General features: G+C 36.1%; 1 protein-coding gene across 5 annotated transcripts in view; it reads left to right on the forward strand.

Annotated features, from left to right (window-relative positions):
- Positions 1 to 2562: 2562 nt before the first annotated feature.
- Positions 2563 to 17697, forward strand: part of LOC135595148 (villin-2-like) — a 31306-nt gene continuing 16171 nt past the window's right edge. Inside the window, exons 1-16 of one of the 5 annotated variants that reach the window (XM_065085684.1) lie at positions 2564 to 2763; positions 2882 to 3082; positions 4374 to 4476; positions 4562 to 4661; positions 7421 to 7489; positions 7600 to 7836; positions 7931 to 8108; positions 8192 to 8324; positions 11363 to 11522; positions 11599 to 11755; positions 11845 to 11945; positions 12037 to 12195; positions 12925 to 12993; positions 13069 to 13137; positions 13266 to 13403; positions 16683 to 16811. In XM_065085684.1, coding sequence (XP_064941756.1) covers positions 4421 to 4476; positions 4562 to 4661; positions 7421 to 7489; positions 7600 to 7836; positions 7931 to 8108; positions 8192 to 8324; positions 11363 to 11522; positions 11599 to 11755; positions 11845 to 11945; positions 12037 to 12195; positions 12925 to 12993; positions 13069 to 13137; positions 13266 to 13403; positions 16683 to 16811 — 1755 coding nt within the window. In that variant the 5' untranslated portion in view covers positions 2564 to 2763; positions 2882 to 3082; positions 4374 to 4420. Of the gene's footprint in view, positions 3083 to 4373; positions 4477 to 4561; positions 4662 to 7420; positions 7490 to 7599; positions 7837 to 7930; positions 8109 to 8191; positions 8325 to 11362; positions 11523 to 11598; positions 11756 to 11844; positions 11946 to 12036; positions 12196 to 12924; positions 12994 to 13068; positions 13138 to 13265; positions 13404 to 16682; positions 16812 to 17697 lie in introns of all 5 variants that reach the window. The other 4 variants (XM_065085685.1, XM_065085687.1, XM_065085686.1 and 1 more) reach the window with 4 other exon arrangements.

Below are 17697 nucleotides of genomic sequence, written 5' to 3' on the forward strand. Positions count from 1 at the left end.
GAATCGATCTCATTTTCATGATCTCATCACGATCCAAGGACATCACAATATATATGTGCATATATACAATAGTTATAAAGTGATATATACCAAAATATAATAAGCAAAAAGATTCTGTATCAAGTCACACATGCCATCACTCACGTGATTGGCTTGTTTGGCACCTATGACTAGCAATAAGTTCTTCAAGTGGAAACTTGTTTAAGATTTTTACCTCTTGTATTACAGTTACTTTTGAATCCTAATTTTGATGAAGAGAATGTAAAATTTTGTTTATAAGTTTAAAATCAGAAAAGTTTTTACTAAGTGCTTTTAGACCATTGATGACATCCATAAAACGAATTTATATGTCTCCAATGGTTTCGCTTGGTTTCATACGAAACAATTCAAAATCATGTATCAAAAAATTGATTTTCGAATCTTTAACTTTACTAGTGCCTTCATGTGTGATTTCAAGAGTGTGCCAAATATCGAAAGTCATTTTATAAATAGAAACTCAATTAAATTCATTTTTTCTCAAGGCACAAAATAGAGCATTCATAGCTCTAGCATTCAAAGAAAAAGTTTTCTTCTCTGAATCATTCCATTCGTTCATTGGAGTAGAAGACTTTTGAAAATCACTTTCGATAATATTCCATAAATTCAAATCTAAAGAAAGCAAAAAAACTCTTATTCCAGTTTTTCAATATGTGAAGTTTGTCCCATTGAACATGGGAGGACGAATGACAAAAAAGCCCACTTAAAAGCCGAAAAGAGCCATTTCCCTTGGGTGTTAAACCAAATAAGAAATAACGTGGCTCTAATATCATTTGTTAGGATCAAAAGTAGAGAGGAGGAAGAGAGGGGGGGGGGGGGGGGGGGTTGTGAGTTAGTACATCGGATAAAATCACGTCAGTTTGAAAATCTTTCATACGATAAAAATCAAACTCGGAAGATAACTTGAAATCGTATATGTTGTGAAAGCAGTAGGCAAGTAAAGATTCAAATTGTAGTAAAGGTAAATTGCTCAAATAGAAATGCAAGTCAGTTTATAGTGGTTCGGTCATCGTGACCTACATCCACTCTACTGATTCCTCTTCCGTCGAAACCATCGGCATCCACTAACGATCTTCCTTTAATGGGCGAAGATCAACCACCCTTATAACTCGATTCTCCTTTTGACAGGTTTAGGAGAGAACCTTTACAACTTCCCTTACTCCTCTCTCAAACAAGACTAACACTTAAGTTTTGAGAGGAGTTCATATAAAATTACAACAGCATTTTTTTTTTCTTTTGCTCTCAGTTGTGTGTATTTTAACCAGGGATGAGAGGGGTATTTATAGGCCTCAAGTGGATTCAAACTTAGAGCCTAAAAAAGTCTCATCCCGGGTTTCCCGGGTCCTAACGGTACCACCAATTGTGATGGGTGGTACCACCGCCTAACACCATGCCATTGGGCTGTACCACCACCCAAACTAGCAGTGCCACCATCTGATAGCCTCTCGGAGACTATATTTAGGCGGTATCATTGCCTAGACTAGCGGTACCACCGCTTGACACAATTTTGGAGACTATGCTATAACGATGTCACTTGTTGGGTCATTGTTTGGGCCTTTCACTTGGCCTAACACAACCCAAACTTGGGCCCAATTAGCCCCTAATTGAGTTGTCCCAATTCCAACCCAATTATGTGCTAACTACGAATTTTAAGACATTTACTAAGCTAAACAAGTCTGTAAGTCTAGGTTTCTTCCGGTGAGCTTCCGACGATCTTCTAGCGAACTTCCGACGATCTCTCGGCAATGTTCTAACGGACTCCCAGCAAGCTCTTAGACTTCACGAAGATTTTCTTGGTGACTTTTCGATGAGCTTCTTTGGCAAGCTCTTGGACTTCTCAGTCAATTTCGGTAGACCTTCCGACGAACGTCCGGACTTCCGACAAATTCTTGAACTCCCAACGAAATCTCATTCTTGACTCTGGGACTTCATTTTGCTTTATGCCTTGATCACTATCGTAGTTAATCCTGCACACTTAAAATCCACTTCAATTTAGACAATTATTACTAAGCTAATCAATTATTGTCCGGCATGTCATTGGTTCATCGATGCTTCATCCGATTCTTCAACGCATCGTCCTCTCTTACGGCCTATTGCCCAATCAGTCAGTTGACCTCCGCAACTCCGATTTTCTTGGCGTAATTTTTGCTCTTCTTGACCTGATACCCGAACCCATGTCCTGAAGCATTCTGTTGATATGTCGACCGATCCTTCAGCTCGACGTCCAATCTTCTGACATGAGAATAAATCAACTAAAAAAATATCTATATTTTTTCTTAAATTATAATATTTTTATTAATAAAATACGGTAACTCAACGAGAAAAGCTTAGCAAACACTCGTACAAAGTCTTGATAACCAGGTTGGTATTGTGAAAATAAAAAAAAGAATTTGCCCAAACAGAAAACAATTCAAAAAAACAAACAGAAAAATCCGAAACGCGTGGCTGATGATGTGGTGGGGGCGGGGCGAAAGAGCGACCAGCGACGGTCGTGATTCGCGCTTTTTAACCTATCCCACCTCTGCAACCTGCTTTCCTCGTCCTTCCTCGCCCGTTTCATTCCCCACCTCTCGCGGATCTTCTTACGTGCGCCGATCTTTCCTCCGCTCCTCTCTCCGCTCCTTATATCTCGAATTCCACTTCAGTTTGGTCATGTCATCGACGTTGGCTCCCCGATCGCCCCTCCTCTCCGCGAGCGGAGCTCACGCCTCTCTTCTCTTCTTCTGAGTAATCTCAAGCTCGGAACTAAACCTCGTTGATTTTCTCTTTCGAGAATCATACGTCGCGAATTCGGGGATAGGTTAATCATGTCATTCTTCTTTCATTTTTTGTCGAGTTTTCTTAGGTTCTTTGTTTAATCATCGTCTTCGTTGAGCGGCCTCCTGGTTATAGTGGGATCCGCGACGGATGAATGTATCTTTTGGTATTGTGTTGTTGGTTTCTTGAATCTTGATAGGGTTACGCTCTCTTGAGTGATGATCTTCTTGGTCATTACTAAGGTCCAGCCATTCGGACAATTGGTCTGGTTTCCGTGGAACTAATCCAGGTATTAATTGAGGGAATTCTTGATCATGATCGACAATTACTCAAATTGATTGCCTGTATGTTTCATGCTTTTTTTTCTATTAAACAACCTGTATGTTGTAAATGTGGCTCCAAACACCACATGCTACGATAGGAAAAGGTTTCCAGAGAAGGGCACGCCTTTGTTCTTAAAGCCTAGGAAAAAGTTTCCTATGCTTTTATTAGGTTTGCGTTTATTTTATTACCAAAGAAGCTTAAATCTATCATGTTGCTGTTGATGACTTCGTGTCATTTACCTTTTATTTGTGTTGATCATAGGGATTGCACTATAGATTTTAATGAACAATAAAAGTTGAAGATGGAAGATAAAATGGTGGAATTCCAAATGAAGTAAAAGAAATTTACTCATAATTATTTGATAAATGCTATTTGTCATGGCTGCTTCTAGATTTTTTTTTTCTTGTCCTGTAAAACTGAATAATGGGACCACAAGGCCTCTAGTAGTCAATGCAGGAACTCCTGTTATTTTTTAGGACTTTATGGACCCAGATTATCTGGAAAATAGGACTGAATCAGTGAAAAACAATGACTTTGTAGATTAAAGAAAGTCAAGATGCAAAGGTTTAAACCCCTAAATTTAGACATTCCAAAAAAGTTCTATAGAACAGATACCTAGCTTTCTCCCTAAAGTAATTATAAATCCTTAACCAGTTTAAGTAATTGTCACTCTGGAGTGCAGCAATCCTAATGGTCTACCTTCTATCTGGATATCCAATCGTTGGTTGTGGGTAAAAACATATTTCTATATCCTGACTTATTAAGGCTTATTTTTTTATTTTAATGAGGAAGTGCCTTTTCTCTGTCAAAGCCCAGTAGCCTTCTTGACCTTTTTCTTCCTTAAGATGAATTGATAGCTTACTTTAGTTTGACCTACGGTTCACAAAAATGGATCCTCCCAGATAATCTCTTTTTCTATATTCTACATGGCATTTTCCAGCTAAATGTTAAACTATTGCTTGCTAGTTTGTACTTGCATATTATATTTCCTGCTTGAGTAAAGTATTATAGATACTATTTTATCTCACATGATTTTTTGTAGTTGTCTAGTTTTGCAAGATTGTTTGACTAGTGTTGGCTGTCATTTTACTGCTGAATCTGTAGCTAAGAATCCGTGGAACAAGATGTGAAAGAGTTGGCCACAGTATATATTAATTCTTGATGATTGTTGACTAATGACTATGTAAATTTCATCTGCAGAACACATCTTTTTTTTTTTGCATAATTGAGTGTTTCAAGTTTTGTGAAATTGTAAGGCATATCTTTCATCTGTGGTGATTATAGAAGGCCTTTCAAGTGCACAATGTCTAGTTCTACAAAATATGTCGATCCTGCATTTCAGGGAGTTGGACAAAAAGTGTATCCTTATTATAATTTGTAAAAAGCAAGTTATTTTCAGCACTAACTGCATAAAGTTTCTAGCTCTCTACTTAACAATTCTTAGAGGAACAGAGATCTGGCGGATTGAGAACTTTCAACCAGTGCCTTTACCAAAGTCTGATTATGGTAAATTCTACTCTGGAGACACATATATAATTTTGCAGGTACCTTTTCCATCTCCCTCTTCTTTCTCTTTTTCTTTTCTGTCTTTTGATCAAGGATTGTGCCTTTTTACTAACTTAAACAAGTGAAATTAGAATCCTTGAGACATGCAAGATTCTCTAGGATTTTTGAACTTTTCACTCTAGTGCCAGCTTGTACATTATTTAAGTAATTACAGTTCATGCATGTAGTCTCTAAAATGAGTCTACTAGTTTTGTATTTTTGTTTATCTGTTAATCTATCAACTGAGAGATTACATAGAACAATTATTTCCTTTTTAATTAAATGCAATAATTTTGTTTCTTCTCTTATCCTTTTTCCTGGATCAGGTGATATGTGGTATATTTTACTGTCTAGCGAGTTGCGGTCCTTGTTAATAGGTAGAGCATGCATGTGAGTTTATGTTTGTCAGGTTGAGATGGATTGAGGATGAGTGTAGGTGCAGGAGCCAGGAATTACTTCTCTTCTCCCCCCAAACATCTACTGATTCTGTTTTAGCTGGTAACCCTTCGACTTGGAATTTTTATGGGGGTACGTGGTGGTCAGCGTAGCATCGCACAGTGCTTGTGATTTATGGTACTGAATTTAAAAACTTGACGGTGGATTTGATCATTTGACTTTCTTTGACTATTGATGTGCTACACTGTGGATATTGGACAGTATTAATCAAGATCCTGTCTGAAAGAAAACAGAATTGAGTAAACGCACAGTGCTTGTGATTTATGGTACTGAATTTAAAAACTTGACGGTGGATTTGATCATTTGACTTTCTTTGACTATTGATGTGCTACACTGTGGATATTGGACAGTATTAATCAAGATCCTGTCTGAAAGAAAACAGAATTGAGTAAACCTAAACATGGGGCTCATGATAAGTAGCTTTGGAGTTTTACAGTACAAATAACTTTTTTATATGGATCATTAGCTATTGATAACAATGGGAAGCCAGCAATGTTGTGCATTTGATTTCCATTTTTGACACCAGTTGCTTAGTCACAGTAACTGAACTCATGGATTTATATGTTTCTTGTGCGTTCAGGTCTTCTGAGATTCTAATGGTTGTATGATGGTGGAGTTCTTGTCTTAACAAAAAAAGTTGGTGTAGTTGAATTGCATGATCTTTAAGTGATATTTTGCTTTGTTTTATGTCTATTTTGCATTAAATGAGACACGTGGTAACATCATGAAGATAACTGCCAGATGAAGTCACAAAGATGAAACCCTCTTTCCCATCGCTTTGTTGGAGAAAAAGATTTAATCTGAATATGATGACATGACATTGTTGCCTATAAAATGTCTCAGGATCTACTTCACAATAAAGTTTGACTACCTAAGTGTTTATTATTGATTATTGATTGATGATCTTTTAATGAGTTGATTTATCATCCTTCTATTCTGTACTTCTTCTGATAAAAGATTGAGGAAGTAATTAAAAAATTAAAAATATAAAATTAGAAAACACCACAAAACATAAAATAAAAATATTCTGTTATAAAAGATTCTTTAAAACTTCATATTTCATAGTATCTCTCTCTTTCCAGAAAAAAATGAGAATCAAACATAAAAGATAAAATAAATATAAAAAAAATAATAAAATGACTCATAAAAAGTGACTAGTGTTTATTAGAAAATAAATAATAGTTATACTATATTATAAAGAATTGATAGTTTAAACTATTATATACCATTGCAAAGATTTAAAAATTATCAACCATTAGTTTTCAAAATAATGGTAATCCTCACAGAGGTTCTCTAATTACCATGAAGTGAAGTATAGGATAATGCAAATATTTTCTTGTGTGTGAATCATATATCATCTACACCCTCTCTGATATCATTCCTATTTTGTTTATCCTCCCATTAACTCTTTTTATACCCTTTCTTCTCTATATTATATAAAGTTAAATTGCAGATATTGTAATCATGATTGTAGAAGACAAATTAATAGTTGTAACATAAAGCAAATACTAGTATTCACTATTTCATGGTCATAGTCAGATTTTTTTCTTGTCTTTCCGCTATCTTGGTGTTCATTCATCTTTGCCTTCCCTCTCCTATTCTCTTTCTTCCTTTCAGGTTGTACAATTAGCACATTTGGTCAACTCGAATTGTGTTCATTGATTCTAAATGTTTCCCACCAATTACCAATCATATCACCAAGAGACCAGCGAAATCGGATTGGCCTTGGATAATACAGATTTGTTGTATTGTGTCAGGATTAGCTACTACAATGAACTATGCTGACAAGATGCTAGACCTACAAGTAGGGAGATTGTAACACCTCAGTGGTGTATTTGTGATGGTCTGTGCTGTGGTATGCATGACCAAGTGGGCCTACTACTAATTGCTTAAGCATAAGCATTTGGAGCAATGTAGATAAGGCCCTGTTGAAGTTAATAGATGACTGAATATATCAGCTTGTGCCAGTAGTTCTTTTTCATATGGTGAATTAACCATCTCTTCTACATTATTTCACAGATTTTAACTAAAATCATAATTAAGGAATCATTTAATATCCTATGTTTTATTTCTGCAACTGCATTACAGATATTCTTGTTCATTGTAGTGCAAAAAATAATTATTACTTGTTAGAATTAAATCTATATGTCACTTTTTACGTTGGAAATTTGGCTTTATTACAGAAATAAATTTCTCCCAAGGATCTTCTGTAATGTATATAGCTGTGAATGTGCATCGACACCTCTGTATTCATTAATGCTATCTGCTTCAATTTTTTTATGTGGTGAGTTACTTGTGGCAGACAACTTCCGGCAAAGGTGGTGCCTACCTTTATGACATTCACTTTTGGATCGGAAAAGAGTCAAGCCAGGTATGCCAGTTGTACCTAAGGAGACTAGAAAAGTAATATATGATTTTATTTGATTCAAAGAGGAAGTTGAGATCAATGTTCAAATTTATTTTTTGTTTGATTGATCACAGGATGAATCTGGGACTGCAGCAATCAAGACAGTTGAACTTGATTCTATTCTTGGAGGTCGTGCTGTTCAGCACAGGGAGCTTCAAGGCTTTGAATCTGACAAATTATTGTCATACTTCAAACCTTGCATTATTCCTTTGGAAGGAGGGTTTGCTTCTGGATTCAGAAAGCCAGAAGAGGAAAAGTTTGAAACACGATTATATGTTTGTAGAGGAAAACGAGTTGTCAGAATGAAACAGGTGCTAAATTTTTTCCATGATCTGTTGGGTAGTTTTGATGTGCAAAATCATGTGTTGCATGCTTGTGGTAACTTCCAAAATTTTGATTTCAAAGGTTCCATTTGCTCGGTCATCACTGAATCATGATGATGTATTTATCTTGGATACTGAAAAGAAAATATATCAGTTCAATGGTGCTAACTCTAATATTCAAGAAAGGGCTAAAGCTTTAGAAGTAGTACAATATTTGAAGGACACCTACCATGAAGGAAAATGTGATGTTGCTATTATTGGTGAGAGAACCTGCTTCTTATGGAATATTCCTTACATGTGAGCATTTTTTTTCTTTCTGCTAACATGTGTTTTGCTGCATAAGATGATGGAAAGCTCCAAGCTGAGTCAGACTCTGGCGAATTCTGGGTCCTTTTTGGTGGCTTTGCACCAATTGGCAAAAAGATTATCAGTGAAGATGATGTTGTTCCAGAGACCACTCCTTCAAGGCTTTATAGGTATACATAATTATATATTTTTACTCTTTGCATGACAGTGCATGTATGAGTTTCATACTGTATGTGATGCTTTATTTTGTTATAGATACTCCTAGTTTCAACATATATCATTGTTGCTTGTTAGGTAACCTAGTTGCTACTGGACTAAATTTTTATTGGAAGTTATCATGCCTCCTATTCAATTGTGACCTTTTAGTAGAAATGTCTAAGATTATATGAACATGATTTTAATCATAACAGTGTTTCATGTATACTTTTCGAGTGTTATTATATTTTTTTAGAGAAATTACCTATATTCTTGTTAGGGTAAGGCTGGTTATATTGATTCTCCCTAGATCCCATATTGGTGGGAGCCTGGTGGGTTGGTTTATAGTTTAATTTATGTTTCAAATTATCAGCATATCTTAATTGCCTCAAATAATTATATTTTTGCTCATTAGCTGCCTACCTAATAAAAATACAGATTTTTAATAATTCGCTTATTGGAGTTCTGTTTGGGTCATTTAGCTCATCTTTTACCTTACAAGTTTAAACACACACACTCTCTCTCTCTCATCCATGAGTTTCTTTAGAAAGATCAGTTATGAAGAGCCATCAACAGGGGGCATATTCTCATCTATGGATATCCCTTACTAGGGGAAAGATGTTTTTTCTTTAAAATACAATAGTACATATCCTAAATAAATTGGTTTCTTTGCTTATTTTACATTATCTTTTATTGGTTAGTTTCCTAGATTTCTTTCTGTGATCATCATTTCAAGGTAATTTATAACCTATGAGTTTTTAATGTTTTCTCTCTTAGGCGATGAGTCTGACCATAATTTATCTTCCTGTGCATTTTCACTGTTTGGTGTGCTTTATAATAGCTTAGAGAGGGAAGGGTTCTGGAAGCTTGGTCTCAATAAACCATTCAAATTAAATGGAGTACTACATCTCAGATTCTTGTCTGGTTGATGATGGCAAGAGAAAATTATTTTGGGGTTTGATACAAGAATCATCAAGTCTGATAAAGATCTCAAAACTAGAGAGGCTAACAGGAAGAGTTAACTGGGGTCTTTCGTTTATAAGCTCTACATAGATTGGTTGGAAGTGCAAATGCATACTAGACTTGCTATGATTATTTGTTTGGAGATTTTTCTTATTCTCTTGTTATCTAGAGCAAGGATTTTAATTTCGAATACAGGCGGTATGTACCAGCCCGCCAACAGACCAATATGTGGATCATCCGCTATCGGGCTGTACCATTGATTGGTGATGTTTTTGTCTTGTTATCGCCCGAAAATCGGTTGGTAACGGTCGATTTTGATCGTTGCCGCTCGCTACCAGGCTGTATTAGCCGAGGGAGAAGGAAGAAGAGGGAGAAGAAAAGGGAGAACCTGAAGATCTGACACCGCTTTCCCTCGACGATCCCGATCTGTCTCTGCCCTCCCTCGCCGGACGCGGCAAATGAGATGTCGCCTCCTCCTCGTCTGAGGTGACGAGGCCTCGACGAATTCTCCTCATCCGCGCGGGGAGAAGAAGCCTCGGCGACGTCACCGAGGCTTCGTGGGGAGAACGCTTTGTTTCTTCTCCTCGCGTAGGGAGAAGAAACCAGAGAAGAAACCTCTTCTCGGTTTCTTCTCCCTGTGTGGGGAGAAGAAACGAGGCGACGTCACCCTTTTTTATTATTTTTTAACCTTTTTTTATTATATATATGTGTATATGTATACCAATTCTTCTCCTCGGTTTCTTCTCCCCGTGTGGGGAGAAGAAACGAGACGACGTCACCTTTTTTATTATTTTTTAACTTTTTATCATTATATATATACATATATATATACACACACACATATATATATATATATATATATATATATATATATATATATATATATATATATATATATACAAGGTCTGCCATACCGAAGCGTACCGCTCGTACCGGGCGGTACGTACCGGTTCGACAGGTTACCGGTACGCGGATCGCCCGGTACCGCTATAGTGCTACAGTACTATACTGTAGCACTGCTACAGTATGAAAAAAGTATAAAATTGTTCGGTAGATCAGGGTGTACCGCTCGGTACACCCTGATGCACCGCCCAGTACATCGGTACCGTATCGTACCGTACCGAGCCCTAGTCGAAACGTTGGTACGGTACGGTACGACGAACCTTGTATATATACACATATATCAAGAGGTACGCCGAAGCATACCACACCGTACCGAGCTAAGATCGAAACTCCGGTACAGTACAAAATTATAATTCTTGATCTGGAGGCTTTCTTTTAATCATGTTTATTGACTTATTGATGTTAAGAAGGAAAGAGGATTACTGTGACTCAAATGTTACCACAAGGGGGGAAAACAGTAAGAAGGAAAGAAAGGGTGCTTCTTTCTACTTGGTTAAAAAGCTGTTTCTTTGGTAGAAAATGATGCATGGTTTCACATTGAAGACCACAATTGTCTTTTACTTACAGCAAAACTTAATTTTAGAATCTCGTTCTCTGGATACATATGCTTTTGATTATTCCAAGTGTTAAATTATGCTTTTGAACACCACAAGTTTTTTCCTAATATTAGAAGGGAGCATTATTATGTGTTCATATGCCATATCAAATGTTCTAGATAATGATGGCTCTGTTCTTTACCTGCTTTGCCAAACTGATGGGAAAATAATTTAGTTTCTAAGAACCATGACTACTTAGCAAATGGATCTTAGCATTAGATTTTTACTTTTTTTTCTCGGATACCAGCTGAGCAACATGATTTACTTCTGTGATAGATTGTCAGTGCTCTTGTCCTTGTTTTACCTTCTTCTAGTCCATTGTACTATTTGTTTACGCTTTTGCAAACATGCATGAAAACTTATTATTGCTAATTTTTTTTTGTTGCTTGAAGTTATCTTTCTGGTCAAACTTAAACACATACTCAGTATGTGTATAATGCTAAACATATTGTGCATGTAATTTTCATCTATTCTAATTTGAAGTTTTATTAGTTTACTAGAAATATTGAAGTTAGTTTTGCTATCAAGTGTTATATAGAAGTTTTTTGTAGTATCGTTGATGGTCAACTGAAGCTGGAAGAAGGTACACTTTCTAAAGCAATGTTGGAGAACAATAAATGCTATTTGCTGGATTGTGGGGCTGAGATATTCATTTGGGTTGGTCGGGTGACACAAGTTGATGAGAGAAAAGCTGCCAGCAAAGTTGCAGAGGTTTTTTTCCTTTTTTATTTTGCAATTCTGGTGTGTGCTTTTAAATATGTTCTCTTAAAGACCTTAATCTTTTCAGGACTTCATCATCAGTCAAAACAGACCAAAAACAACACGCATTACTCAAGTTATTCAAGGTTATGAAACACATTCATATAAATCCAACTTTGAATCATGGCCTGCGGGTACAGCAACAGGAACCTCTGGTGGAGAGGAAGGACGAGGAAAAGTTGCAGGTATCAGTAACAATTTTGTTAATGATCTGAACCATTGACTATGATTTTGTTCATTCTGGATAATTTTGTATCATGTTATGCTTGGGTAGCATTGTTAAAGCAACAAGGTATTGATATCAAAGGACTCTCAAAAGGCTCTCCTCTAAATGATGAAGTTCCTCCTTTGCTTGAAGGCGGTGGAAAACTTGAGGTTTCTTATTTATTTTTGTTAATCTTATAGATACCTGCAAGTGAAGCTAGATAGTGATTTTTGAAATTCTAAATTATAAAAGCACTTTCAGGTTTGGCGCATTAATAGCAGTGCCAAAAGTCCAGTCCCAAAAGAAGAGATTGGTAAATTTTACAGTGGAGATTGTTATATTGTGCTCTATACGTATCATTCTGGTGAGAAGAAAGAAGACTACTTCTTAACCTGTTGGATGGGAAATGATAGTATTCAGGTAAATAGCTACAACCAAATCTTATTGAAGAAGGAAAAGAGGAGTTTTTCAACTCAGTTCTTTGAATTATAATGTGATTAACTGTAATATGCTCTACCATCTTGTAAAAACTAATTGATCTGGGTTAGAATATGTATGCTTATTATCCATTAATTAGCAAATTTTGATGAAATATTCTGTTTATCTTTGCACGAGTTGCTAAATTTCGTCCAAATCTTGGGTAACCATATATGTATATTCAATTTTATGATATATTTTTGCATCATATTTTACCATCTTTCAGCCTAAGAAATAGCATCCTAAACTTTGTCCAACAAAGTCAAAGATCAAGTCTGATTAAACTGTTAATGCTAGGCTATGACAATATTTACATTACAAATCAAACCCCATAGTTTCTTTTCTCTCTAAATTTTCAATTTATGATTTACCCTGAAAGAACTTCAACCCCTTTTCATTGTCATGTTTGAACCTAACATTCTATGTTTTTATTTCACCATCTTTAACTGTCGTGACCACTCTACCAACCATATGAAGAAAATTGGAAATCTACTCGTGATGCAAACTCAAGAGATATACATTAATTTGCTATTTCAGATGGAAGCTCTTATTCCAACCAAAATTGCATGTCTAGGTTTAAGAGTTATAACTAATATCACAAAAACAATTCACTCAGCTTTTTAAATAGGCTTGGTGTACTTGGTGCCATAATATGATATTATTTCTTTCTAGGATGACCAAATGATGGCTACTCAGCTGGCTAATACAATGTGGAGTTCCTTAAAAGAAAGACCAGTGCAGGTATTTCATACTTTTAATCTTTTACTCAGAAAATGAGAAGGAGAAGAAGCTTTATTTGAACCATGTCTCCTGCAGGGCCGCATTTTTCAAGGAAAAGAACCGCCACAGTTCATTGCACTCTTTCAGCCCATGGTTGTTTTGAAGGTATCAATACCCTAATTTTAATGTTATTATTTTATACAAAATTACAGAAAAAAAATCTGTTAGTGCCATTCTTTTATTGCCTAAATAGCAGGAGCTATCTTGTTGAGTAAAAACTTTTTGTTGCATAGGGTGGAATCAGCTCTGGTTATAAAGAGTTCATTGCAGACAAGAATCTGAATGATGAAACTTATACTTCTGATGGCATTGCACTAATGCAAGTATCTGGTGCATCAGTCTACAACAATAAAGCAGTTCAAGTTGATGCGGTATGATATGTGAATCTTACTTATTAGTACATTTTATTAATTTGAAGCTTGTCCATTCTGAATATTGACATATTAGCAAAACAACTCTGTTATCTGCATATCTCAGAAGTATAAAATAAATAATTGTTTTGCATAATTATGTCATTATGCATGCACGTAAAGAAGTAATTGGTTTTCTGGTGAGAGCTCATATGCTGCTACCAATATGGTTAGCAACTTAGCATGCCCTCTTTGTTGGCCAACGCATGGATAAATTACCCTGGTCATGTGTCAATGTCATCACCATTGCTTGGTAAAGTCCAGCACATGCTGGATTGTGTTAGCGGGCATCATGATCTCTAGTTTAATTGCTCGAACTAGTTTTATTATAATGGATAACAATATAGTATAATATTCTCAACTTAATAATGAAATCTGAAAAATGAAAGTTGGAAAAGAAAATATTGATAGGAATCCATATAATATTCTCAACTAATAATGAATTTCATATTTTTGCAATTTTGGCTAGGAAAAGAAGGTAACCACCTCCATAGAGTAGTGGAAGTTGGAGATGGTTACCATGGTTTACAGTTTTGGGTGCTGGACCCATGCCGGTCTTCAGCCAAATTGGTAAGGGTCTGATATGTGTCAGCACACCAACACATAATGTGTACTTAATATGTCACTATGTACCATGGTGGGACTCAAGGATTTTGGCAGTCAAAAATTCTAAATAACCCCAGCTCATGGTTGTTTCCTACCTTTTAAAGATTAATTAAAACTAGATTCATATAATTCAAGTGGTTTAAGTATGTAAAACAACATATATTACATTGGAACATGCCATTGTAATATACGGACATCACAATACACAAATAAGTTAATAGTCATCTAAGCCATTGTATGAAGCAAGGTTCTGAATACCGTACCGTACCGGTATACCGATCAGCCATTGGTACGGTACATGTCGAGCTGTACTGAGCATACCAACACATGGTACACTAAGATGTACCGATATACCACCCGTACTAGTCCTCTATCGGACCGGTATATATCACCCGTATCGAGCGGTATGGTACAGTATTGGAAACCATGGTACGTAGTAAATGATTTTATGATGAAATCATATGCCTATTCCTACCAGTTCGATTGCACGGTGGGTCGGTCGGGTACATTTGTAGATCAATACAGTATATCTATGGGACTCAAGTATGAAGCTGCTCCCATGACATCTGATGCTGATAAACAGTGTACCATGACTTAACACATGAACTCTGTGTGGTAGGATGTTCCCCAGGCAAGTAGGATCGTGGCAAATGCGGCTATGTAGGCTGTAGCATGCTTGAGCCATGTCTATCACAATTGTACTCTTGTTGCATGTCATAAGATATGTTTGTCTCTGAAAAGAATGAGCAACTATCACCATGCAAGGATTCACCTAATTTTATACGCTCATGTTTGGGATAGATCTGCAAGGGTAAGATCTGCATTGTTTATTATTATGGATCATGCCCTATTTTAAGTGTAAATTGAAGATAGATCTTAGAACTCTGTCTAATATTGGCCTAATTAAGCCTAAAATTAGATTATCAGGCTAAGAAATAAGGACCTGATTAACCTAATTTTGAAGAAATATTCTGCTGGATCTTCAATTCCAACATTCACCTTGAGAATTTGGGCTTCTCCTTCAACTAATTTTTCAATTTGAAAGAGATTTGAGTGAAAGGAAAGAGAGATAAGAGGCAGGTTTGGGCAAAGTGATTGAAGATATGGTTGAAAAGTCCTCTTTTACACCTCTCTTTGAGGTAAATTACCCCTAGGTGGGCTTACTGCTTGATTCACCATGCTTACCGGCACGGGAAGCCCTGTTCCACTACTGGACTGCTCGGTTCAGGGCGGTCCGTGACTCAGTCAGCTGGTGCACCAGCATATGCCTCCTGGTATGGTATGTACTGGTCTGGGTGGAATGTAGAACCATGGTGCTTACCCTTGTTTCCTGAGCGAAAATTGCTCAAATATAAAGTTATCTTTTGTAGATTACTTGCTATGTTTGACCCATTTTATCCATTTGAACTCTTTCTTGAAACAAGAACTATTATGTAGCAAAGTTATGATAGAAAAGCAACTTCAGGAAGATTAAGATTGAGCAGATAAATTATGACAGACCAGTTGGAGGGGCAAGTGATGAAATCATTCTGTCTGAGCCCAGAATTTTTCCTTGGTGCCATCCTTAGCTTATATAGTATGAAAGATAAAACTTTACTTCCTGTCATTCTGGGTACCTTATCATCTCACATATTACAAATTAAGCCGGTAGTCAAACAAAAATTTAAGTGGTGTTTAGAAGTAATTCATAATTTTAAACATTTTTATATGACTCAATTCATAAAAATAATAAAGAAAGCTCTTCCGATTCTATTGTCCAACATGAGTCGATACGTGGAATATCTTGGGATATTGAAGGGTTTTATGCTTACTTGAGAGCATGGTATGCAATTTCAAATGGTATCGTCCGGTACGGGTGGTACGTACTGGTCCGACGGCATACCGATACGCGGACTGCCCGCTATCGGACGGAACGTGTTACGGTGCTATACTGTAGCAGTGCTACATTGTTATACTGTAGCAGTGCTATAGTGCTACAGTAGAGGAAAAAATATTTAAAACCACTCGGTATGTCTTGGTGTACCGCTCGGTATGCTGGTACCGTACCATACTGAGTCAACCTCGAAACATCGGTACGGTACGGTATTGCATACCTTGCTTGAGAGCACAGAATAATTCACATGGCAGCTAAAATTTGTTATTGAGGCTTATGGATATTCTATTATTGGTTGATCGTCCAATGCAACATGCTTAGCTATTTCTGTAACTGACTTCTACCAGTAATATATTAATAGATCATCAACTAATGAGTAACTAACAGGACTTCTCACTATATGCATAATAGAAGGTATAGTTCAACAAAGAGGGGCACTACAAGACTTAACCTGGCACTTGACATGCCAGAAGGTTGCAAGTAATCAATCTTGGTTTCCTCAGTAGCTTCTTAAGCTGTTCAGGCCACATTAATAAGCCATCATGGCAGATGAGCACCATGGAACATTTTCATTTTTATTTAACAAAAGTATTGTCCTCATTTAATGGCAGATGAGCACCATGGAACCTTTCCATTTTTATTTAACAAAATATCATCTGCACTTAGATTGGCATTTCTGTGAAAGATTCTTTGTACATGCATATATGAATTTGAGTTGGATGCATGAGCACTACAATACAATGATAATCATTCTGTTTTAGGTGGCAACATCATTAAGTTCCACAGATTGTTTCATTTTGCAATCTGGGAATTCACTTTTCAATTGGAATGGAAGTTCAAGTACCTTTGAACAACAACAATGGGCCGCACAAATTGCAGAATTTCTAAAGGTAAAGCATGCAAAATGTTGTATAATATCTGGGTTGATTTGTTATCATCTTTAATCGTTTCATGTCAAGCCAACATACACTTCTTTCATTTGAGAACCATGTCATTAGACAATTAACAGTGTACAAACTACAAAGTACTTAGTTTGCAAAAAATAGAAGAGGATAGAGAAAGAGAACGAATGTCAGAAAAGAGATAAATTAAAGTCAATGGAACTTTATTATTCGGATTAAAACCTATTATAATTATCTCTAAAATTTGTTTAAGACTTTATAGACCCAACTTCTAAACTTACTGAAGGAATGAAACTTTTCGTTCTTTTGGAGAAGTTGTAATTCCACATACTCCCATGTAAAGCCACCTCTAGATTTGAACTTAAATCTTAGTTGTAGTATGAATATGACAACTTAATAAAAAAGTAAACAGTTCATTCTTAGACAGACATACTAAGCAAACTAAAATAACTTATGGGACAGTAATATTTATGTTTCTACAAACCATGGTAGGATTTCATTGCAACTTGCATTAATACAACTCTAAATAGGATTTTGTATCCCTTTTGAATAATGACAATTTGATTTGACTCAAAAGAACTCAACTGTAGCTTTTGTTTATTGTCAATTCGGATTGGCATGCCGCCCTTATCATTGTTGGTAACTTGTTTAGGCAATATTTAAAACAAAAAGGCACTTATTCCTTGTTATGTTCAAATTTAGCCTACATCCATATTGCTGATTTCCATAGTGGTTGTTCCTGGACAGCTGGTAAACCACTCTTTCATAAATGATTCACAGTTCATGTTTTAGAGATTGTAAATTAAAGAATCCTTTCATAAGGAACCATTTTTTTTTATGAATGATTCACATTTCACAGTTCCCATTTTAGAGC

Source organism: Musa acuminata, chromosome BXJ1-10 (genome assembly GCF_036884655.1).
Source record: "Musa acuminata AAA Group cultivar baxijiao chromosome BXJ1-10, Cavendish_Baxijiao_AAA, whole genome shotgun sequence".
Classification (NCBI taxonomy): domain Eukaryota; kingdom Viridiplantae; phylum Streptophyta; class Magnoliopsida; order Zingiberales; family Musaceae; genus Musa; species Musa acuminata.